The following is a 25,681-nucleotide window of genomic DNA, read 5'->3' as shown; positions in this document are numbered from 1 at the left end:
CTCCATTTCATTCTGAACCCCACCCAAACTCGTGAGAATCTGTATGTAGAAGACCCTCTCCAGACGATTTTTCTCTCCCTTCTTGAACTTCTCAAAAGCTTGATTCATTTTTCCCAGACGTACTGTATTAGCTGGTGGCTAGAGACTAAGTGTCTGTAGACTACAGTATCAACTGCAACTTTGTTGACATGCAAGATTAGGGTTAGGGTTAAGGTTATAGGTGAATTTTAGGTTGAGGTTGAGGTTTAGGGTTAAAGTTAAGGTCAAGATAATGAACAGTTTGTTGAAGAGTTTGTTGATTGTTAGTTGAACATCTATGAACCATTGCAGGGGAACTCTCTAGTATTACCCAATTAACTCCCACTCAGGACAAATCCAAATAATCTTCAGCAAAAACAAAATAGTGGCAGATGTTATGTTGTTCTGGGTAAGTCTTCAGTAGGAAAGAGGGCTTGGTTTGCCAAGACATTGTTGGTTCAACATTCTCAAAGAGGTTTTGAATGTCAATAAATCCCCTGGTATTTTCCAGCACTGAATGGTTTCTCGACTCAGTGTAAAAGTTGGCAGAGTGTGTGTGATGGAAGGGCCACAGAGAGGGCAGTGAGAGAGACAGCAGTATCACAAGAGCCTACTGTACGTCACACTTGGACTGCTGTTTTTGTCACTGCCATGTGTCCACAGTGATCCATGTACTTTCAGTCAACATAGTTCTTGAACAAATCTAATTAGGGTGAAAAAAAGGCCATATGTTGTATGTTTGGCAAATATGATTCAACCAAGTGGAATGTCTAAACAAATATTTAAATCAATATAAAAATTTTACATTTAGCATTACTCTTCCTTGTATCTTGACTGTAGGAAAACATAATAATGGGACCAACAGACAGAGACAGACAGACAAACAGACAGACAGACAGACATACAGAGACAGACAGACTGACAGACAGACAACACTTCAAGACACCATCACAATTCAGTTCTCTGGCGCCCCTCTCGCGCTATGGCATTTTGGTGAACTGCGTCGGAGGACTGTGCGCTCGTTGAGCGACTGCCGCTGTAGAGACAACAACACTGCTGTTTACACACAGGTAAGTAAATCTAGATAATTATATTATTCGCACGATCTAAATACAAGCTATTTGCACCGTGTTTTTTCATAACACTAAGAGCCTTCGACTGAAGTGCGTGTCAAATGTTGCGTTGGCGCAATACCGTCGTAATTTACAATCGGCATTCGTCTTGTAATTTATATTTTTCCATGAGGGGGGAGAGGTTGGGCCTCCATAGCAGGCATATATTTTGTATATAAAGGAAGGTGATATTGTGACATTGTGTATACCCTATGTATAAAGTCGTATTCTCGTTTCAAGGACAGTGCAGTGTATTTTACAAAAACAGACGTTTTCGCATTGGTGTTACTGTGATCATGAGCATGCAACAATACACAAATAACATGTTTTTGTAGCTGCCCTTATAAACGTTTGATGTAATGCAATGCATTACCAGTGATATTCTGTCGCCTATCCTATTCATTTATTTGTAAATATCGTCGGTTGATTGGCCCGGATCAACGAGATGTTGTTTACATATGAATGATTTTCGCATTTTAATAAGGTTAATCCATGAAATTTTGAGAATAAGAATCATTCGACATTTATAATGACATATTCACGCGATGTTTTTTTGTTTTTTTATTCTGGCCTTTGTGGTGTATGGTAGCGGACGTGATTTGTGGAATCGGCGCATCTGAGCACGGTGTTTTTCTCCCGTTATTCTGGATCTTTCTTGCTCCTTTCTTACATATGGGGACCTGCATAGCTATGGAATCGTTGTGATTCGGCTACGGCAAGACTGCTCCGATATTCTAATTTCCACCAAATTGTCATATGTTTATATGAAATGTGATATTTTATTAGCCTACCACTATTGTGTTGAGGTTGGATGTTTTGGAAGCAGTTCATGACGAAATGGTGTGCATTTTTCATCAACAGCCTACGCGCCAGACAAAATGCCAAGCCCAATTTCATTTGATACATTTGGTACCAATTACATCGTATGCAATGCGGTCTATTTTCATGTGTATTAGCTTTACTGTAAAACATGTGAGAAGATGGCCATTAAGCATATACCGGTGTAGTTCAACTCACACATATGGGTGCTTTAATAATCCGTTTCTGTGTCGGTTGAGGAGTCTAATCTAACGATTAAAAAGAGGCGCGCACAAAATCCATGTGCGCATTAGTCGCCATTTGTCTACACATCATAACCAGCCTGCCACTGTGTAAAGCTTAACCTACCTTTCAAAGAGTAAACACTGAGCACAATCGATAAGTAATGCGATCATAATTGCTGTGGGATTGAACAGACGCTTGGCAGACATTAATTTGTTGGAACAGAGAACAGTACAGTCTCCATTTCATCGCCACGGACACACCTCTTTCCACCCCTCCTGTTTTGGGGAGCGGCGCGTTGAGGAAAACCATGCGGTTGTGCCCTTGCACATAGTCCACTAAATGTGGATTTTTGGATCACAGGAAAATATATCCATTCGAGAAAAATCATATTCAGGAAGGTATTGTTCTGTAAAATTGATTGCATATTCAGTAATTGAACACAGAGATTGAGTCATTGCAGCATTGGTAAAAGTCAAGATGGCAAAAACACAGCTTTGCCTGCATATCTTTAGTAACATGTTGAGGTTTTGAAACCCCCACCCAGCTACTACAGTTTGTACAGTACTATTGGTACTGATGGAATGCAAACGTATACAGGGTTATATTGACTGTGCTAGGATCTGTGCCCCAATCCTATAAAAAGCTGACACACAAAGCCTAATTGAACTTGAACAGTAAATTACAGTAACTAATTACAGAGAGAGCTTTTGCAAAAGATCTCTGAAAATGTAACTGGGAGAAGCAAACCATCTCAAAATTAAACAAGATTATGTTCAGAAAGGAGGAAAGCAGCAGGATTTAGTTCAACTCCATATTCACCAAGGCAAAGGAGGAGGAGGGGGGGCAATGCATTATTGCAATGCTCCTAAAATTGATTTATTCAACAAAATCCTCAATTTGAGGCACTGTCCGGCATAGCAAAATACTATCGGGGGACGTGGTGTGTGCGTGTGTGTGTGTGTGTGTGTGTGTGTGCCATGTGGTTGTGGTTGGGGGTGGAGGTCTTCATATAAAATCCTGCATATTTCATCAGATTATTTTAAAATCAACAACAACAAGTCTTTCGAGATCAGGATTGCATAGCCTCATTAAGAGGGGGATAACATGTCATACTGAGTATTAAACTGCATTCTTGTATGTGGTTAATTGGCACCCTGCTGATGGAGGACTTCAGTTCATTGCACCACTAGTCTTCATTAAAGTGGCAGACAGGGGTGTGTGTGCCCGATCATAGCTGCAGGCCTTGTGTACATATTGGAACATGCAGCAGCTGCAGTGTCTGCAGTAATTACTGCTCAGGCTCTGCCATGACATCATAAGAATTCCTCATTACTCAATTCCAATGCTAGAATCAATGTTAGCATCGATCAAATTCCAGAAAATGTACCCCAAGTCTCCTTGGAATGTTTACACTACAGATATTCCTAGCATCCTAATATTGGTAGTTATTAAATTAAATGTCCTAATTTAGATTTGAATAGGGGGGATCTCAGTCTCGGGAGTCATGGAAACAAAGTAGAAAATATCCCCCTAACGTGTACTTTGGCTGCCATCAGATGCTGAGTGAGACACAACACACACAGCCCGGCCCGACTGTGCTGCAAGCTGTTTCTCTCAGCGCAATATGACTGGAAAATTGAGGTCCACTTAACAATTATTCAATAGGTAAAGTCAGGGTTCTCTCTTTGGTGCTCTGTGCCTGAGGATGAGAAGCTGGGAGTGTTCAGAGGGAGTCATGAGGAAAGTAGGTCAGAGATACAGAGGCAGTCAAGCATGAGGGCAGCATCGTAGCCTCACAGCCCAACTACACGCAGCACTAGTGAGAATGCCATCAGATGCACACTGCGGTGACAAACCTTTTGTTTTTTACTTTCCAATCTAATGATTGGCAAGAAAAACCAACTCCTCCATTGAATTGCAGACAAATATGTATACATGATTTGATCGTTATTATGATTGATTACAAATGATTTATGTCCCGCAGTCACCTTTAATGTTTATAAACCATTTTGCTAGCTTTTACTGAGTTGTTCCTGACTACCACTGCTCATTTTTCTTTGTTGTGAATCCCATAAAAAGGAAAGAGATGTCACTAGTTTTTAATATGGTTTTGTATGAACAAAAATACACCTATTAAATTGAACCTCAAACAAAGGTGGTAGCACTCATATCCTCAGAAAAACATTCTTCTATCAGATAAGGGCTCTCTACCAAATTCAGACGGTGTCTTATGGTATGTCCCAAATGGTTCTCGCAGAGTAACTGTATGTAAATATCTTTGTTGATCATCTTCTTTCTGGAGGCGTCTGTCTTAGCTAGGTTTGCTTTAGGACTGGGGCCTGGGCCAAGATCACATTTTCACACGCCCCTACCCAGAGGCTGGCTGTAGCAGCTGACCTCTCAGTGCCTTTTCCTCCCTATGAAATTCCCATAAAGACTAGGCCTCCATTTATTCAGCAGGTGAAATTAAAGTCTGCAAAGATTGAATTCTGTGGCAAGGGACTGGCTGCTACTGTAAATGTTTTTCTTGGTTAAATATAGCTTCCACCCCAAAGGATATTCAACATGATGTGTTGCAAGTGCATCATTTGAATCTATTGACAGAAGGTTTGAGTGTTTGAGAAAGGTTTTGAAGTAGGATCAGTTTAAGCTCGCGTTATAGCTTCCAAGATGGCACTATCCTTGACCAACCAATACATTGTTTTTTACATTTTTGCGTTTCCATTTCTAACCAGAGGCATGTGGTATACCTTGAATGTGATATGGTGGTTATCTGTTATAGGAATCTAGTTCTTATTGTCCTTGTCCTTATTGTCCTTATTTGCCTGTGTTAATTTTCCTTTAATCCTCAAAGCGCCGGTACACAAAGCTGAGTGAACTTTCTCTCTAAGGAATTGTTTTCTTTGGCGCGGACGCAGCTAACTTGTTGTTTGGATTCTGTCATGTGTAATGCTACAATGGGACTTTTGTGAGGTAGTTGAGTTACGTATCATACGTTTCATAGAATTTCAGTGGTGTGCACAAAATAGGCACAATCAATGCACACCAAAGCATTCAGCAAACGATTGGTACGAAGCATGTTGATGCAGCTGGAGGAGATCAGGGCCCGTGTTCAGCGAATGCTGATCAGGCTAAGTTGGCATGTGATAATTGTTAGAGTGATTAATAATGCATGTTGTTTGTGGGATCTTCGCAAATGCCATTTGCAAAAGGAACAATTAAAATTCACTTCACATGCAACAGTGGTTTTAAACAATGGTGATTCAATTCTCAATGAACCTCATATTTTTTCCCCAGGGTATTTTGTGGACCAACCTTAGCTTTGTTACAAAATATGAGTTAGGGTTAGGCCGAGCCAGCAAACACAGTTATGTGTATATCGGTATGGGCAGGAAAGGGCATATAAAGATTAGAGACTGGTAAATCTCAATCACGAAGCAAACAGTACATTAGAGAGCCCCGTTCTGAAGCCTGGGGCTGATTATACCATAAGCCCTATGCAATGGCTAGTGGTGTGTGTGTGTGTGTGTGTGTGTGTGTGTGTGTGTGTGTGTGTGGGTGTGTGTGTGAGTGTGAGAGAGACAGACAGAGAGAGCTAAAAATATGTGATACTAACAGAAAAATGCTGACATAACCATAGGCTTTAATCTGACGACATGTAATCCTCTTTATATGAGATTTGAAGCCATTCACATCTCCCTGAGTGAGCATGTCCCCATCCTACCATTGATTGACATTAATCACGTTTCTCAAGATGTGAAATAAAGCAGACAAAATCTTGTCTGAGAACACAAGCTCAATACTCAAGTGACTTTTTGGCTCTGTGATGGCACTGGTTGAGTGGTCTGAAAGAGGAAATCAGAGGTGGTCTCTGGTTGCTTAGGAAGTGCAACTTATCACAGTGCGGATGCCACGCACGTGGGCACAGGGGACTATTTTTGTGTTTGATCCTGTAACTCTATGCTAGGGCTCCATGTTAAGGTATATAAATAACCAGGTTTTCCCCCACACAGTGTCTGTTTACATTTAGCCGGTGACACACTCGCTTGTGTAAGGTGGAAGAGATAGATTGTTCATTTATTATCCTGCAATTTTGAAAAGCAACCAGGTACTGTCTCTGGTAAATTACTTTGCATTGCAACCTGTAGCTTATTATTGATGGTCTTTGAGCTCTCAATAGAATATGCATGAGTTGGCCAATTTGACTCGAACCACCTTGAGTGAAAAGGACATTCTCAGTTTTGTTCACTCCCTTATGTCGTTCTGTTCTTTTGTAGCCCGAATTGGACTCGCTATGGATCAACACCAGGACTACATGAACAACGCACCCAACAGCTACAACTACAACTCTGGGGACACCATGAGTGCTTCTTTAGGAGGTATGACCATCAATGACCTGCACCACCAGGAAAACGGGGTCCAGCTGGGACACAGGAACCTTGGGGATGGCCCCATGAAAGGTCAGACACCTATCAGCCTCAGAGAAGCAGCTGAACTAGCATAGCCATCAAGAAATGCTTTGCAATCTGGCCCCATACCACCATGGCCCAGCTTTCAATTGGCACATTCATCCCCTCTCCTCTCCCCTGCGACTCTTCCCCAGGTACTGTAAAAGATAATAGTTCTCAGTCAACTTGCCTAGTAAAACGAGGGTTAAAGAAGCAGGGCATAAGTCTGGTGTGAATCTGGCACCTTTGGCCGATTCGGCGATTTGGCGAAATGGAGTTAGAAGTTCCAAAAAACAACATCTTCAACCTTCCTAATAATAATAGAACCCCCCTGAAATGGACTTGCAGTGTTGGACATTAGCTGTTGTGTTTCTGCATGTGCACCTGATTTGAAGCCACTAGATAGGCGAAAATATATAAGAAGCTTGAAGGGTAAATTCCAGAGGATCTCTTCATTAAAATTGCACAAACCATAAAGTCAGATTAGGGGCACATTATTCAGGAGGAAGACAACAAATTACTTCATTAGAACATCTTATTATAGCTTCACACAAGCAAATATCTCATAGATATGTGTGGACGCGGTGGGCATTGTAGCCAAGAAGCATTAGTCAGATACAAAAACTTCTCCATCCCTGCCGCATGCCTAAAAGAGGAGCATTCAAATAAAAATCATATGCCGTTTCCTAGTCGTATTCTATGCATTGAATAGGGTGAAGGCTGAGGCCTAGGCTTCTGATTGTGCTTTGTTTTAATCCCTGCTACGTAAAGAAAACAAGGCATGCTTGACTGGCGGTCTCCGATTGCAGCTGCACTCTCTGCTCTGTTATCCAGGCATCTGACTCAGGGCCTCAGAACGCTCCCTGTTCTGCCATCTACCATCACTGTTACCAATTCAGCCCACAAACAATCAGGCTTTCAGGACCGTGCATAGGCCATTGACCTACAAAAATGGTACGTTTAATAATCAAATTGGTTCTCAATGGCATGCTAAAGTAAGACAAGGGAAGGAAAGCAATGATAGGAAAAGCCCTGGCTACAGTGATGATATTTGCCCCCTTGTAGGGTTGGTACACTGTATGCAGAAAGCACAGTAGCTGTACTAACAGAGTACAGTCAGTTTTGCCAACCTTTCACAATGAGGACTGTTGTGTCAAACAAATGCAACAACGGTAATAATCATCTCTTTTCATCTCTATGCCCCCATTGCTCTTTTGGCCAAGTAGTACGTAGCCTAGCTTTCCCCAGTTTACAGCCCTCATTAGTGCACTCGTTCTCCCCCTTCGCCCTCCCTATAACCCCTCGGAAGAGCAGGAAGCACTACTCCTCAGAGTCAGGTTCCTCCACCGAGCTAAATGGCACGTGTACCAACAACACGTCACATAGTGAGTACCTTACACTTCACTCTTTAGTAGGTAGACACTGATTTGGCCAATAGTCAAGTGAAGATGTAGACTGAAAGGATGATTTCTATTTAAAATCCAATTTCTATGATTATCCACTCATCCCAACATCCAAGGGGTTTTTGAGTCCATATCGTGTTCGTAGAGCAACTTGTAGCGAAGTTAACAGTAGCCAAGTGGAAGTGAACAGTGTCCAACATTTTAAGGCTCCAAAAAAACAGCAACATGTATTTGACAGCCCATAAAGCAACTACAAACAGAATGTATATGTATTTGGAAGCCATACATGTTCCCTGATTTAAGGCAAAAATGTAGTCTCTCACAAGCCAAAACAATGGAACATTTTCGGCTAATAATGGTGGATCAACAGGGGTAAGTGGATAATCATAGAAATCCTTTAAAAAGGAGTCAAACAGTTTTCAGTGTTGTGATAGATGAGAATCTCTAGATGTGTACAACTGGTTTTTGGTCATATTTATCAATGTTTAAAAATCTGGTCACTTCCTGATCTAATTATATTTCAATGAAATATTGAGTTAGGCCAACTGCTCCTTACTGAATTAAGTTGGCAGTTGCAACAGGGGTGCAATAGGGGTTAGGGCATCATTCTCTGAATGAAAGGGGAGTAAGGGAGCTGATTGGAGGATGCACATTAAGCTTGGATTTAGGGACTCAAAAATAATACCCAATGCCAAGGTATAAATGCTGTAATAAAGCCTTTTTTGGTATTCTATTTCACAGCATTTGTTGACATTCAGTGCTCTAATCCAGTGCCCTATGAGCACATGCTCTGCCAGTGTTCCTGTGTCCTGCACTTGCTGAATCCATCTTTGCTCGGTCAAATGACGTCTAACCTAATTGCCAACTGAAAGCTTGCCTTTATGGTAAATGCTAAGTGGGATGCTTGGGATGATCCGACTCTGACATCACCCCGTTGAAGTTGAGATTTAAAATGGTTACGGTTAGGGTTAACATTAGGGTTAGGGTTAGGTAAGGGTTACGATTTGAGTAAGAGTAAGGGTAAGGTTAAGGGTTAGGGTTTAGGGTAGGGTCGTCCCAAGGATCACACTTAGCATCTACCTTGCCTTTATCTCACAGTTGAGCCTGAGGAACCAACACCAGAGGAAAGACTAGCTGAACCAGTGCCTGAGCTCTCTGAACTAGAGGGCGCCCCCTGTGATGAGGAGGTGCTACTAGGCACCTCTGATGAGGATGAGGTTCAAGCTGGTATGCTTCCACTACCACTGCCTTTGCCCTTTGCATTCAGCTTGAATACCAAAGATTGTTACACATTCACTTGTATCCTTACTGCTGGTTTTGCCTTCACTATGTTTATAAATGTGTGCTTGTTTGCAAGATATCAGTTTTAACATTTACTTTAACTATTCATTTGTTTCAGAGTCAGAGCCATATCCCTGGGAAAGGGATTTGGTTTGCTGATTTTATTTGGCTTTACAGATAACTTTAAGAGCCTTCATTCACTAATCTCTACTTTCTTCTTAATTTAATTTAGTTTGGCCCACTTGCGCATGATGCACTACCATGTTTACAGCAAAATGTAGGTAATGAGGCTAGAAATTACTGTAATGTAGCTCGATCAAAACAGATCCAAAGTTGGCTGTATCGGCCACTTGGATGTTGCAACAGAGTTTAACTTTTCTAAACACACTGCCTGAGTAAGATACTTGGGGTTTTTTCCCCAGTTATTGTACGTTGCAAAATGTTGCTGCGTTTAGATTTTGGCCTAGTTTTCTAATGTTGGGGTTTGCGTTTGACTTGAGCACCTACTGAAAACAAGGCATCAGTAGAGAATACAGTATGTTCTCAGTTAACTTACCTGGTAAAATAATGTTAAAATAAAAAATAAATTTGAAAAAAATGATTCCCCTTTTCATCATAAACAGTAATCATTTTAGGGTATAAAAATGTATGCAAAATGCTAAATGAATCTCCCCATTCTCCACAATAGCTTTGTATTGGTGAAGGGCCATGTATCACTGACTAACAAGGAAAGAATGGTTCTCTGTGTTAGTAAGAATGAGCTGCTTTACCCCACTCCAATCTGAGCCAAGCATGCTTTGATCATGAATAGTGAGCATGACGGCCTGTCCTAACGTTGGTGGGGGAATATTGCAGGTTGAAAGGTCCCTCCGATCTGTTAAACAGACCCTGAAATGTCACAGGAATAAAAAATACAGCCGAGCCGCCAGAGGAAATACAATATTAGGTGTAGTGTTGAACCAAACAAGCTTTAACGTGAGGTGTAGTAAAATTCTGACTGCTAACCTGTAAATTCCCAAATGAAATTCTGTCCTTGATCTACCATATGAGGCAAATGTATGGGAGACATTTGGTGTTAACGTTGGTTGTTGTGGGCCTTTTGCACGTATTACTTTGTGGTCTTGAATGACACCGCACTTTGAAGATATGTAACACTATTAACAAAGTTGTCTCCTTTGTCCCTGGACTATATTGACTAATAATTTAGATTTTCAAATTAATATTCAAAATATTAATCTATTGCTATTCTGTATCTATTCTTTATTTATTTACACCCCAGTGCCCTGTGATCGCATAGTGTGATATCCTTTTTAACTGGCCAGACTACTACCTGAAGATGGTCCAGTGGCACCTGCAGCCTATGTACAGTATGAACCATCTCTAACGTGACGTTTAACCTAATTCCTGACTGAAAGCTTGCCTTTATCTCACAGTTGAGCTTGAGGAACCAACACCAGAGGAAAGACTAGCTGAACCAGTGCCTGAGCTCTCTGAACTAGAGGGCGCCCCCTGTGAGGAGGAGGTGCTACTAGGCACCTCTGGTGCGGATGAGGTTCAAGCTGGTATGCCTCCACTACCACCGCCATTGCCTTTGCTTTCAGCTTGAATACTGTACCAAAAACTACTAACACAATTATTTCATTAAAAGTTCAATAGCTTTTTCTCTTTCATGTACATAACATAATGGCTTTGTGTACAGTGTGTTGAATAAGCTTAATACTGTTTTGCTTAAACTATCTATTTGTTTGTTTCAGAGTCATAACCTGAAGAGGCTTATTTTTGGTTTGCATACCTTATTTGCTGAGTTTAATGGTCTTCATAGACTAACATTTCTTTCCTTGCTTTAATCAATTAAAGTCTTCTTCTGTTGACTTTTGATTTAACCCCCTAGGTATGGAATTATTTCCTGTGCCTTTGCTTTGTTGTGTGGTCAGGTTTTTAGCAGATAATCACAAAGCATAACGTCCTCCCTGGTTTATACACAATACCACTGCTACACTATCACAACTAGAAAAATAGTCTATATAATCTGAGCCTACCATGTGTTGATCATAGATATTATACTAAGCATGCAAGTTTCAGAGAGGACAAAATGGTAAAGCTGAAGATTGAAAGGTCCATGTGATCTGTTTAACAGATACAGTGCCCTCAGATATGGGGAATGACACAATAATGGAGAACACTGAACAACCAGAAGGAATACCAGGTTAGGTGTGGTGTTGGACCATGTTAATTAAGACCTAAATGAAAACATTGTGTTGGTCTCAGCACCTTCTACATCTGGTGATCTGTCTATAGACCCACACACATAGTTACTTGGATTTAAATTGGGATGTTTCATTGAGTGACTCCATGTTGTGCTCAGAATGCTTCAAATGAGAATCTTTAGAAATAAAGAGAAGTTGCTGTGGCTTTGTGCATTAACCGAGGACTTTGTGCATGTTGTAAAGTGTCTCATGCTGCTTTGCTTTCTTTGCAGTGGTGTGGTTTCATGTTAAGTAGCCATGGCACAGATATGTTTGACAAAGCCTAACAGATGATTGTCTTTTGTTTCTTCCCACTGCATCTCCATGTTTGAACAGCAACTGGTGGAGCAGCAACAACCGGTATGTATTTTGATATCACTTGAGACTATATGTAGTATACTAATACTTTTTGCAAGATACAAGCCATTTTGATACACATTTATCTTCTAATTGTATGTTCTCTGAACACTATGGACAGGTTTCCTGAACACAGATTAAGCCTACCGTACAACTAGACTAAAAAAGTATCTTCAATGGAGACTTAATTTGAGAACCGTCCCTAGCTAAATTGTAGACTACGGAACAGTCCAAGTGGTATCTGTGAAACATTTAACTGTATTTCAATAGTCCCCACTGATAACATATTTGGGAGAAAATTGTTATTTGAGAACTGTTTAAAAGATGTTCAGAGGCCAAACAACAAAATGGAATATATTTGTTGAAAACACATTTTCCAACAAATGTACAGTACGACAGCACATGCATCACAGCACATTTCTCTGTTACATCAATGTTTCAATGCCATTGTCCTCTCTTCATTGTTTTCTGTTTATCCAGCTATGATGCATTATGTTCATTTTCACGTCATTTGTTTTGTAAAGTAGCTTTAGAAACCTTTACATTTTTTTTTACTTTTCATAGCTGATGGACAGGCATTAAATGCATCCCGTGGCCTTACTTTCACACCACCATTTTTATGTAATTTGTTACAATAAAGAAGAACAACAGTTTATTTTTCAGTTTGTTCTTTTTTTGTTCCAAATCATGGTCATGGAGCTCACTGTCAAATGTATTTCTCTTTTACTTCTCATTGAATTGGAAAAGAGTGCTGTGAATGTCACCACTGTCACCATTAACCTGCTTTTCAAACAAACTAGAGGGGCATTGTGCAGGAACCCTCAGTGGATTCATGTTGGCTCCTAGTGGATCTGAGGGTTCTGAAAACAAAGTGATTATTGACTTCATGAGCTTGGGAGCTTTCTGTTCACTGGACTCTGGAACCATGGAGGCTGGAGACTCAGGGGCGGTGCAGGCAGGGAAGTGTGGGAAGAGGTTTAGTGACTCTTTATGGGCCTCTGATGACCAAGGCCATGGGTTAAAGGAGAGAGGGGACCTCTCAGAGTGGGACAATGCAGCAGATTCTCAAAAGGCTGTCAGTCTTGATGCACCTGAGAGCCTGTCTGGGTTGAGCAATCTGCCGGGCATGTCTTTGGTCCGCAGCACAGCCTTGGAAGACCTTACATCCATAGGACAGAAGAGATTGTGGGTTGATGAAGGAGAGGACTCCATCTCAAATGAAGCCACAAAACCTGGACTGGCTTTTGACTATGCTGAAGCTCTTCAGCAAGCAGCTTCAGGTTCTCTCACTACCTGGGACAATGGATCCAAGCAGATCATTCCAGAAAGCCCAGATTCCAGACGGATTCAAAGTCTGTCATATTCCCACTTTGTACCTGGGGAATCCACACCAGTGTCCCGAAGCACTGGCCGTCAACCAGAAAATCTTCAAGAGGTGCATGAACCCATATCTAAGGACACTAATGGATTCCAGAACCCAACACACATCAATGGGAACATCATTTCTGAGAGTGACAAACATTTGGCGACTGTGCTATCTGACATAGGTGTAATTAACACTAAAACTGACATAGCATTACAAGATGCAAGCTATACTTCCATGCCTGATGTTGTGGATGACCGTGAGATGAGCAATGTCATACAGTCCTCCAAGACAACAAATGAATTCAAGAAAACTCCCCAAAGTTCGCCTGGAAGAAAATCATTGGTCCCGGTTGCTATATTCAAAGGTCTGTTTGCAGTTCTATTCACCAATCCCAAACCAAATCTCTTTAGTTAATTCCTCCCACTTTTTGATTTACAATACAGATACTGTATGCTATGCAGCACTCCCTCTAAAAAAACAAAACACTGTGGAAATGAGCTGAGGAAGAGCTTGTTGTCCTCACCTCCCCACTTCCTCAATATTTGTTTCTGTTTTGTCTCTTCGTCCTGCAGCCCTATCCTCCTTGATTTATGGATAAGTGTATTTGAGTGTTTCCACAAGTCATGTATGTACAGTATGTCACTCTGCATGTTTGTTAGTCCTCCACATCACCCATCTTTGTATTGTTTTTCATTTTGTCTCCACTTCCACTTGTACACACAGAGATAAGAAAGAAACATGCTATTTGCCGTCTCAAAGTTCCTGCACTTGGTGGGTTACAAAGTGGCAATAAAGTAAGCAATTAACAGTGTTTTCCCCAAAAAACACTCGAGGAAGGATTTTAAGTCTCGGTCTCTCCTTTACTTCCATAGCTCCATCAAAGATTGATAATGACACTGCGGAGAAGAAGGTAGGTGATTGAGCCAAAAGCAGATAACTTGGTACACATACCACTCATTTCCTCTTAATTTGTCATGGATAGCATGATTTCTCATCATTTACTTTAAAGATTTTAGAACTATTATGATTAGAATTATTATTATTATACACTCATTTTTTTCCCTATGATATAAAGACACCCAAAACTGCCACCAAAGCTAGACCCACCTCTGCCCCTAAAAGACCCTGCCCAGTCAACAGGGCCCCCAAAACTAAGGTCCCCTCCAAAAATGAGCCAACCTCAACCCCCACTAAAGCCAGTGGTTTTGGGGCCAGGCAACCCAGAGTAAGTATGGCATAGGCCTGATCATTCTCTGCACATGGCTGAGTGTGGCACAAGCTAGACATCTCCACCATCTTTAAATCCTGAAATGATTTTCTTGTGTATTTAAGGGATTGTTCATGATTTTGGATGTTAAATATCCATATGAATTTTTATTTTTATTTTTGCTGTTAAATTAGTAAAGTGTATTATTAGTATTATAGTAAGAACACTTACTAAGACTTCCTGGTTTGTGACTTTTGAGCCCCTGAGCTGAACTTGCTCAAGAAGGGAAATATGACAAAAAAAGTGTCAACCACCCTGGGTAAGCAGAAAATTAGGTATAATCATGAACTATTCCTATAGCTAACACTAACACTCACTAACCCCAGCCTTGTCAGCTGTTTTTGCAACTAGTCGTGATTGAGGGTGGATTAAAAGGTTTTGAATGGAATATAGATTATATTTGTTACATTATTCTAGACTGGTAATCTCTATTAATGGCTGAGTGTAATGTTCTTTTTTTGGTACGGTTTGGCAATGCTCTTGAATGCATTTAGGCTACCCATTTCTCTTTCAATTGCAGCTTTCAAGAAATTCAAGGTTAACTGGAGAATGTTTGTTAAACAGTAAATTGGCACTAATGTCGTTCAATCCTTTGTTTCTTTTTCTGGTTATGGATAGACTCCAGGTGGTGCCAGGCCTCAGGCCCCCGGAACTAAAATCCCTGCTAAAACCCCAACTCAATCAGGTGTGTTGCTACTGCATCTTCACCTGTCCTTACTATCAGCACACATGTAATATTGACAAACCACTGATTATGTCCAATTTGTGGTGTTTTTGTAATACAGCAGGCGCTAAGAAACCGCCTTCGAAAAATGACAAAGGTAAAAACAAAATTTCACAAAGCAAAATATAGTCCAATTCAAGGCACAGGACATAATGGCACTTTTCCACTGTCACTTTTGGCACCGGTGCTTAGCCCAAAGCCTCAGACTTTTTTGTTTCCATCTTCAAGAACGGCCCATAAAAAGCAAAGGGTCATGGCACCAAGGTCCTACCCTGACCTGGGACTTTGGGGAGATTTTGGGGACTTTTTTGTGACTTGGGCAGGGTTTGGGGGTAGGCGCGCGATGTGTACTGCACCCTCCCATTTTTTGGCTAGGCTAGTCTATGGGACTGCTACTTTTTATGGTACAAAAGCACAAACACATTTATTTTTCTTTTGGGGGGTAGATCAGCATTCAACATTCGTAAATATAATTACATTTCTATCTGATAGCAATGCTTGCATTATTTGTAGTCCCCCCTTTTTTGCTGCCCCAACCCTCCCATCAAATGGAGGACATGAAAAATAAAGTAACAATCACAATTCTCTTAATGTACAGCTATTTACTTGGCATGGTACATACATACATACGTACATACACTTACACACATACACATATATAAACCATTAGTTACTTTGGTTTAAAGTCGCATTTAGAAGCATTTACATGCACTATTATGTTTGCACAGCTTAAGGGAATAAGCAACCAATGGGTAAGCACCCATTTCATGTCACAAGAAATGTGACTGGCTCATCAGGCTGGCTTCCTAACTGAACAATCTATGCTCGTTTTATTGTACATTTCCAAACTAAATAAATGCCTCACATTCAACCACACAACTCATATGCTAGTTTCTAAGAAATTCACTGGAGAAAACATGACAATTATTACAGTTATTGTTTCAGCAATAAGCAATTACAGTCATTGCAGTCATGTCAATTATGTTATTATTAATTAGTCAATTATTTTTCTGACGACATTGATAGTTTGCTCCTCTCTGCTCTCCCCAAGTCCTCAGAATCACCCTAGCTGGTGGAAATATAACGCACACAAAAAAAACACTAGTGCTTTGGCACAAGAAAAAGTCTGGGACCCAGTCACTAGTGGAAAAGCGCCATAAGTGGTCTTGGATAAAGCCATTTCATAACTTTAAAACACCATGGCCCAACCCACAATTAGTTTAGTTTTTTTCAATGGCCTCTTAAAATTAAAGATAAGAATCTTAAAAATAATAATAACATATTGATTATTAAATAACAATTATCTGGCTCTGCACTCTACCCTTTACCCACTACCCTTTCAACCCTCTTTAAGACGACACCAGTGGGCAGAGCAGCCCTGGTACTCCCAAGTCTCCCTCCAGCAAAGCCCTTCCTGGGAAGCCCTTGGCTGTGGCCACCAATCAAGTGAAGAAGGTTGCGGTGGTGCGTACCCCACCCAAGTCTCCTGGCTCCCTGAAGAGCCGCCCACCTGCTCCCCTTGCCCCCGCGGCCCCCATGCCAGACCTAAAGAACGTCAGGTCCAAGATTGGCTCCACTGACAACATTAAACACCAGCCTGGAGGAGGCAGGGTAAGAAGAGGTGTAATTGTGTTAGTACACTGCAATGTGCCTTACACAACTTGTTTTCTGTTCCAGTTCCCTGGTTCACTGTCCCCCCATCTGTTTTAGTGTTTTGCACAGAAGTGGCAGCTGTGTGTAGTTAGCTTTCTTGAAACTTGAAGATAGTCAGAGATCAATGGAATAGACTAAAGTAGCGAATCTGTAGGTGGTGCTAAGCGATGCTTTCCAATATTCAGGCCAATCATGTAAATTTCTTTGAGGCTTATACATTTTTCTGACTGCGCTGAAGAACTGTGGTCCTCTGTGGCTCAGTTGGTAGAGCATGGTGCTCACAACGCTTAGGTCGTGGGTTTGATTCCTGCTGGGACCATATATACTGAAATGTATGTACTCACTGCAATGTAAGTCGCTTTGGATAACAGTGTCAGCTAAATGGCATATATTAACTGTGGTGAGGCTAACTATTTGTTATATACAAATAAAAGTCTGCATCAATCCTCCTCAGACAGCTCTCAGCTTTCAGTCCTCTGCCTTGAAACTCTGAAGGATAACAGACTCTTCCCCTACCTCTACCTCTTTTCAGGTACAAATACCTGATCAGAAGATGGACTTAAGTAATGTACAGTCTAAGTGTGGCTCCAAAGACAATATGAAACATGTCCCCAGAGGTGGCAAGTAACTAAGGGATGAACTCAACACCATAGTCTTGAGTATCTCTACAGTTATGATCATCAAAGCAACCCTTTTAAAAATGGGAAATAACATACTCCTTCTCCGGTTCTCTGTCCTTGCTCTTCCTAAGATAAATTATCATAGGTGCACTAACCCGACAATGTACTACATTAAGTATTGATTAAGTAAGTGAGTCAAATTATCTCTACATCCCCTGTATGTCCACCTCCCTCCAAGAGTTCAAATTCCTCTTTCAGCATGGTCCTCATCTGCAGCCTTGCTGCTTTTATTTACTCAAGGGTAATACTTGCTTCCCTCTACTTCTTTCAGGTCCAAATACTTGAAAAGAAGTTGGACTTAAGCAATGTCCAGGCTCGGTGTGGCTCCAAAGACAACATGAAGCACACTCCCGGCGGGGGCAGGGTGAGGAACCAGTGTGTCGTCTCAGCTTATGTTTGACTTTTCTTCTCAAGACAAAATCTCTCTCACAGTACCTATCCTAATAATCAATCAGTGCCCCATCTTTCTGACAATTGCTGGAAACCCTCATGCTCTCAGTAGCCTCATCAAGGCCAATTGATTTTCCATAGTCAGGTCCTCATTGGGCCAAATGGGGCTGGGGGCGTATTTTAGATCGAGGGTGGAATTTTTCCAACACCCAAGTACTTAGGTTGGCTAGTTAACATGGTGAGTGGCTAGCTATGTATTGTTAGTGTCTCGTTGATAGTTTGCCATGAACTTCAGAATGTAAACAAACTGGAGATCATAATACAGGGCTAATTTGGAAGCACAGCTGTTCAAACATGCTTATTCACGTTTTGAGCTTTGAGCACCAACTGGCCACTAGTTAGCCTTAGCATGCACAGGCACCACTGTGGAAAGCCAGCTGGGGATAGAATAGTGAACCTTCCCGATAAGAAACCTAGTTTCTTAGAATCTAGTTATACAAGGACTACTGACTTACTGTAGCTCAGCCATAGTCAGATTTCACTCACAGTCTCAGCTTTCATCATCTGTAGCCATGCTGCTTTCGATTCCTCCAGTATCACGGTTTCTTCTCCTACGACTGCACCATTTCAGGTAAAAAAATACGAGGCTCCAAAGAAAATATGAAACATGTCCCGGTGACAATGTCAGTAATTCCCAGACACTTCCACCCAAATGCTCGGAAGGTCTGGTGGAGCGCATAAAACTGACAATACAAAGATTGAATCTGCCGGTCGCATAGCCATTGGCTTAATCCGCTTAATCTACCAACCAATCATCTCCCAGTGCTTGCACACCACACGTTTGATGTGTGATTCACTGAAATTGGATAATGTAAATAACTACTCGGTACATTCACTCCCACTCAGGTCAGGTTTAAGTCGTTCACTCCCACTAAGGCCAGGTTTGAGTCGTTGTTATTCCAGTTTTATATGCACTGTGCTATAGCCTGGGGACAAGGTTACAATGTGAATAACTAAGGGAGTCTTGATGATCATCAAAGCAACCTTTGGTAAAATCTGAAAAGTTATTCTCTACCGGTCCCCCCCCCCATCACCTGGTTAAGTCTTATGAATATACTGTACCTCTCTTTGAACCGCATTCAAACATTCCTTCATGACTTTCTCCTCTCACACAATGGTCCTCATTCGCAGCCTTGGTTGCTTTTGGTTTCCCTAAGATAACAGTCTCTTTCCCTGCATCTGCACTATTTCCAGGTACAAATACTTGAAAAGAAGTTGGACTTAAGCTATGTCCAGTCTCGATGTGGCTCCAAAGATAATATGAAACATGTACCCGGAGGTGGGAATGTGAGTAAAGGGAATAACCCATGACTCCCTGCAGTTGTGCAGCTCTTTCCAAAGCCCTTCCCTATTCCAACAGAATAATCTGCATCTTCATAAAGGAACTCAGACACTATTGCACGAAAATCCCTGTGTGTTCTATCCGTTTCAGTCTGAGACCACAACACTCCCACTTCTCAACTGCGAGATATTAACACGTCACTTTACCAATTGTCATACAGCCTATATGAACAGCAATGAGCATACTGTATCTATAACAATAGCAGAGATATTGCTGAAGTGATTCAACACTGTTCTGTTGTATAATGCTGTATGCACTGCATACAGAACTATCTTTGGCTAGCTTGTCGGCTTGTCAGCTAGCTGACCTAAATTGCTGCTTGTGTCAGTCAGAACTCTGTTATATCATATGACATTAGTCACAACTACTAATGAAATCTTATGTAATGCTCATGGCAACCTAAAGTAGGCTTGATGACATATCCCCTGAATCTGTATCTGTCAATTTCCCTGTGTTTGGTGATGAGATCAGCAATAGTTCACTTGACCTTCAGATAACATGCATGGAATACTTGGCCTTGTGCATTCAAGTGGGGCCAAACTGATCAACTGAGCCTAGACAGGTCAATATCTAATATAAATTGCACTTCAGTTGTCAAGCGCTGTAGATATCATATTTAGTTATCAAGGGTAGCAATGCCAGTCATAAATAATACAATATGACATTTGAAATAAAGTTATAAAGTAAAACAATGTACACACAATGTTCAGCAGAGGTATCAAATGGGACAGCCATCTCTTATTAACAAAGTGTGTCTGTCCTATGCCCCTGCTTTGAGTTGCTAGCATATTGTAGTGAGCAGCAGAGAGGTGACCTCACTTGTGAGAGACAGGGAGCTTTGTGTCAGGAGACGCCAGCCGAGCCCCTCATCCTGGGAGCCTGTGATGAGGTCATCAGATCTGAGTTTGTATTGTGATGGCTGATGAACATGGTATTTATCTTAGTAACATCGGCAGTTATGGTTAAAAATTAGACTGGGTTCAATTTACTGCCAGGAAACATCTCCAACAATGCCTTTGTGTGGTAAAGCAGTGTTTAATGATATTGTAATTGATTGTAACCATTTACTGTAGTTTTCTACAAAAGTAGTTTAAATGTGGGATGTTTAAAGATAGCAAGCTGTTTGATCAAAATGTAACTATTGACTTAAAATGTACAATTATATCAGCAAGGTTAAAGGGGCACTCCGGGATTGGTAAATACATTTTTGGACTTAAAATTAATGATATATAACCATTGATTCTTCAAGAATATAACTTCTAAATGCCTCATGGGCTTAGTCATATCACATCCACTTCGGTGTTTGAATCCCAGATTGCCCCTTTAACGTAGCCAGTTAGTCTAGTACGTAACTGTGTGTTTCTGTGTGTATTGTGTGTTAACAGTGTTTTACTCCTCCCAATAACCCTCTTAAACTAACAGGTCAATGCTAACAGGCAAATGCAAGTTCCTCCTATATGTGGTTGCATGCTTGGCAGGTCAACAATAATACTTTTCCGCAAAGAAACTATTCAATAAACTGAAAAAATATGTATTGTTATTTTATCTCTCTGCACAGGTTCAAATTGTCCACAAAAAGATTGATCTGAGTAATGTTCAATCAAAATGTGGTTCTAAAGACAACATCCGCCATAAGCCAGGTAATTACTTCTTCGACCCTCTCCATACAACATGATGCATTGTCAAACATCATCATATTGTCATATATCCTGGTAAAGGTTTAAGGAGAATCACAGTGTTTCGTGCATTGCACATGTAAAGGAGCCGGTTTGTTGAGCCATTGCATGAAGAGTAACTATGCCTGAAAATTTACCTTAGCTCCCCAAGCTAATACCTAGCTCAGCTGTCCAACACCATCTTGTGGCGACGAGACCTGGGTTTGATACTGGTAGGTCACATTGGGCTGTGACCTGGATGGGTATCTGCAAGGAAGGGGAAGTCAAACGGGTGTGAAGTATAATGGTGTTAGGTCAGTTAACCACCATGTGATGAGGAATCTTGCATGAGACCCGAAGATTTGCGTTAGCTCCCTGAGGTAATACTTAGGCTTTAGCTCAGCTGGCTAACACAATCTTGAAGTGCACAGGAGACTCATGTTTTGCTACTGGTCGCTCACATGCATGAGTTAAGAAGAGTAAAATGTCAGCTAAAGTGACATCAATAAGCAATTTAAAGAAAACATTTATTGCATGCATCGTTTAGTTTTTTGTGCATACATTTTGCATAACAGTACACTACTTCTTTTGCAATTAGGTGGAGGAAATATTGAGATCAAGACGGAGAAATTAGATTTCAAGGTCGAGTCAAAGGTTGGCTCTCTGTCCAACATCGGGCATGTGGCTGGAGGTGGAGGGCGGAGGGTAAGATGACAGACAATTGTTCTTGAAGATTGCAATTTACCTGGATTACACAGCCCAATATCTGTGATTGTATGTTTTCTACATTTTCACCATGTACTGCAACATTTCTCTATTGCTTGCTCCAAGCCTTGCAATCATGGCATACCCCAGATTAGAATATCTTGCTTGGCAATCGTGCTATGAAAATCACTATTGAGCAAGGTAACATAGAGCTGAATGGAAATTAATTATTGCAAACAAACATGAAACAAATATAGTTTTTTCAATTATCTATTAACTAACAGGATGCTATGTGGTCATGTTGCAAAATGCAAGCAGCTTTAAGCCAAATGAAACATGCACAGACAAAAAGCACACAACATTGCATTGGTCCCCTGGGTGACTGTGGCTGCCTAACCGCCTGCTCTCCTTCCCCCTCTCTCATCTCCTCTGCATGTTTGGTGTCATTAATTTCTCTCACCACTTATATCCTAAAATACTGGCTTCCTGCTTCTCTTACCACAGTCTCTTACCCTAACCAACTTGGCTCCTTCCCCGTGATCTGCTCCATTAACGACATATACATGGCTTCTAGCACTTTTTTTCATGCCATCATCCCTCCCCCCCTCCCCCCTCAGCATCTTTAGAAATTGTTTTCCCTAAATGAATAATCTAACATTCACATCACCTGGTACATGGTTTTGTTTGAGATCATCATCATTCATCGATTCATTTATTTTCACACGTTTTGTTTTAAGTTATTAATTATGTTGACCCCATCACATGTTTTTGTTGCATGCTTTGTCACCCCCTCACTGGGGCACCTCTGTAGAGAGAGAAGGGGAAGGAAGCAGAAGCGTGTTCCAAAGACAGCCCCTCAAATGGGGGCATGTACAGCCCTTCCCCTGCTGACACCCCCCCACAGTCACCTCAGCCCCTCCCCTCAGCTCCCATCACACCCATCCTGATGAACCCCCTCATAAAGATTGAGGACTCCTGTAAGTACATAACATCCACCAAGAGTGGGTAGAATGTAATCTGCAACTAACTGTGAAAAAACTGAGAAGTGCATCCCTATCAGAGCAAATGAACACTATTTCAATTCACCTCTTCCACCATGCTTTTACCACCAGAGGGTGCCCAAATAATATCAGAACATTATGAGAATATTTGTTACTGCATGGTTTGATCATTTGGTTTAACCTAATGAAATAAATCATCTGCAAAATAAATAGTTTCGTCAAAAATAGCAGTATTTTACCACAGATAAATAGCCAAACAACTTTGACATTCACTTTGTCAATAACATTAATCAATCAATGAAAACGTCTGACCCAGGATCCATCAAAACCATTACCGAAGAGTGTGCATAGGATGTTCATATATTTGTCTTTGACTGGCAGATTGAGAGCCACAAGCTGACGTTCCGCGAAACGGCCAAGGCCCGTACTGACCACGGTGCCGAGATCGTCTCCCTGGATGATGATCCCAACCAACTCAGTACCATGTCCTCCTCTGGCAGCATCAACATGGTGGATTCACCACAGCTCTCCACATTAGCCGACCAGGTGTCTGCCTCTCTGGCCATGCAAGGCTTGTGATTGCACTGTCAAGACCCCAACCACATACCATGTAGGAGTCGTGAAGCCTTCCTCGTCATTTTCACAGAACTTTTTTAGCTACCAATCACTGTTTATCTTCACTGACATTTGAAACTGTTCTTGAGGCATTATCATTAGAAAATAGGTCTTAAAAGAGAAATTAAAGTAGGCCAAACAAAGTTCTGTCATCCATGTCTGTGGTTGTTGATAATTTTTTGCCATTTATATTTCTACCTTTTGTAAGTGTCAATTTAAGAGTTTAATGATCAAGACAGAGCAGAACCCAGTCCTGGACATCATCTTACATTTGTATCCATATATTAATTGTGTCTTTAAAAACTAATTTCACTGTCACTATGGCTGCGAAGCCCTTAAATTGAGAACTACATTTTCGATGTGCAAATTATCTTTCATGGGCATTTCCTGGATGGCTTTTTGATAGCCTACATGGAAAACTGGATTGAGATGTGGGACAAAGGCCCATGTTTTAAAATGTAGTGAACACAAGAAAACACATTCAGTTACAGGGTATACAGTAGGTTCATACGTGGTGAGGAATGGTGGGCTCATGTAGCAGATATTTCATTTGGACAGTTACGTTTAGACCTCACCTATTTGATGTCTTCGCTTTGCGTGCCAAGGTTGTATAGTTCACAGGGGTTAACATTACCTTTCTGGACAAAAGAACAGATACAGAATGAATAAGCATAGAACCTTGGTGTGAGTGTTGGGCACACTTTTCTAATTGTATTCTGTGGATATGACATGTATTTGATATGGAGGAACATTTGGATTGTGCCTGCTACTGTCAGTGTTTATTTATTTTTTGGTTCTTCCGTTGTTGCTCTGTTGTAAATGCGTTTCCGCTTTGTCTTATGAGGTGGCAGTTTAAATTTTACTTGTTGCTACTATTAGTGATAAATTCCAAACAAAAATATGTGTTACTCTTAATGTTTAACAAAGAAGAGATGAATTAGAGGGGAAGACTTCATTGTATAATTAACAGAATTATAGCAGGCAAAAATGTCCAAGCAAATATGGGTCATTGCACACGATTGGCACCTTTTGCCTATTTTGACAAAGATCTAGGAGCACTGTTGAATTCAAATCCATGTTGTGCTGGTGAATACTAGACAATAATTGAAACTCTCATCCAGACCATAATGGACGACTATGTAAGCAGTAGCACTACTGTATACAAGGTCAGAGTCTACCATATTATGGCTAGAGGGTATGGACTTTGAAAAAGAGCCGCCCTACTGTCTTAAAGCCAAAAAACAAAGAAAATTTTCATTAAATTACCTGATTGGACAGAGGCACACACCTCCCTTGAACTTTTGCGGGGGTGCTGTAACTTGTAAAATTGACACATGCCTGATTTGACCAAGGACAGGAATATAAGTCGAGAATGGTATATGTTGCCAAAAGAACACAAAACTTACAACAAATATAGTGGAAATAAAAAGCGGAGACATGAAGGTAACATCATGAAAGAAATACTTAATAGCCTAATTGCATACACAATAAACGCATTAAAATTAATGTCAAAACGAGAACAAAATATGGCTATTCTCAAGAAACTAAGTTAACTTTCTAAGTAAATAAGAAGTTTTGAACCGTGTAGCATTGGACTCGCCAGGCTTGTCACGTGAAGGTACAGTACTTAGCGCATTGCCCTGCGTGAATGTATAGGCCTACTAATTGCCTGTGCATGAGCATGCCCTTCACGCCTTCCTCAACTTGTCTCACAGGTCATAAAACTGTGTGGTCTGTTCCCTATAATGTCAATGTATGCAACGTCTCCTACGGTCATGTTCAAATACACAAAGTTGTATCCCAATGTTTAAAAATACTTCCTATGGTGGGTCACCGTTATATTATTCTCATCATAGACTGCTGTCTCAACTCTGAATATGATAGCAACTAACCTCCTCGCATGCATTTCATGTACGATTAAGCAGTCTTGTTCTCCCTTTCTACACTGCTTTCATTATATATCCTGTAATACCTGCTTTGCCTACTGGGGTATATTATGTAGGTATCAGTAGAACAAGGGAAAACCACTGTCCTTTTGATGGAGGCTAAGGTGCATTGACAACATTACGTTTTTTCCAATGTGTGTATGTTTGACTTGTAATTGCAAAGATATTTTATTGAGGACTGACAACAAGGCAGGACATTATAGAAAAAGGGCGTGCTTGCAACACAATAATCTGCATGCTAAATTGTTGGTTATTTTCATCACTAATAGACAACATTTGTTTGAATGTGTTCAATGGGTATGTGCACTGTGTTCTGTGTGTGGATTACTGGGACAGGTATGTCGGAAGGCAGGTACTGACTGAAGAGT

The 25,681-nt window shown here is 40.9% G+C and overlaps 1 protein-coding gene across 1 annotated transcript; it reads left to right on the top strand.

Annotated features, from left to right (window-relative positions):
- Positions 1-6,468: 6,468 nt before the first annotated feature.
- mapta (microtubule-associated protein tau a) lies at positions 6,469-23,331 on the top strand (the record flags this gene model as incomplete). The annotated part of the gene is given in 15 exon segments (XM_083687072.1): positions 6,469-6,634; positions 9,124-9,252; positions 10,740-10,868; positions 11,889-11,912; positions 14,148-14,185; positions 14,351-14,500; positions 15,161-15,227; positions 16,621-16,877; positions 17,452-17,539; positions 17,542-17,543; positions 17,871-17,963; positions 19,244-19,336; positions 20,950-21,031; positions 21,645-21,751; positions 23,134-23,331. Coding segments are annotated over 15 exon segments (1,623 nt in total).
- Positions 23,332-25,681: the final 2,350 nt, after the last annotated feature.

The sequence above is a fragment of the Argentina silus genome (assembly GCF_951799395.1).
Source record: "Argentina silus genome assembly, chromosome: 16".
NCBI classification, from domain to species: Eukaryota; Metazoa; Chordata; class Actinopteri; order Argentiniformes; family Argentinidae; genus Argentina; species Argentina silus.
The sequence above is the reverse complement of the archived record's forward strand: the minus strand, read 5'-3'. Positions and strand labels throughout refer to the sequence as shown.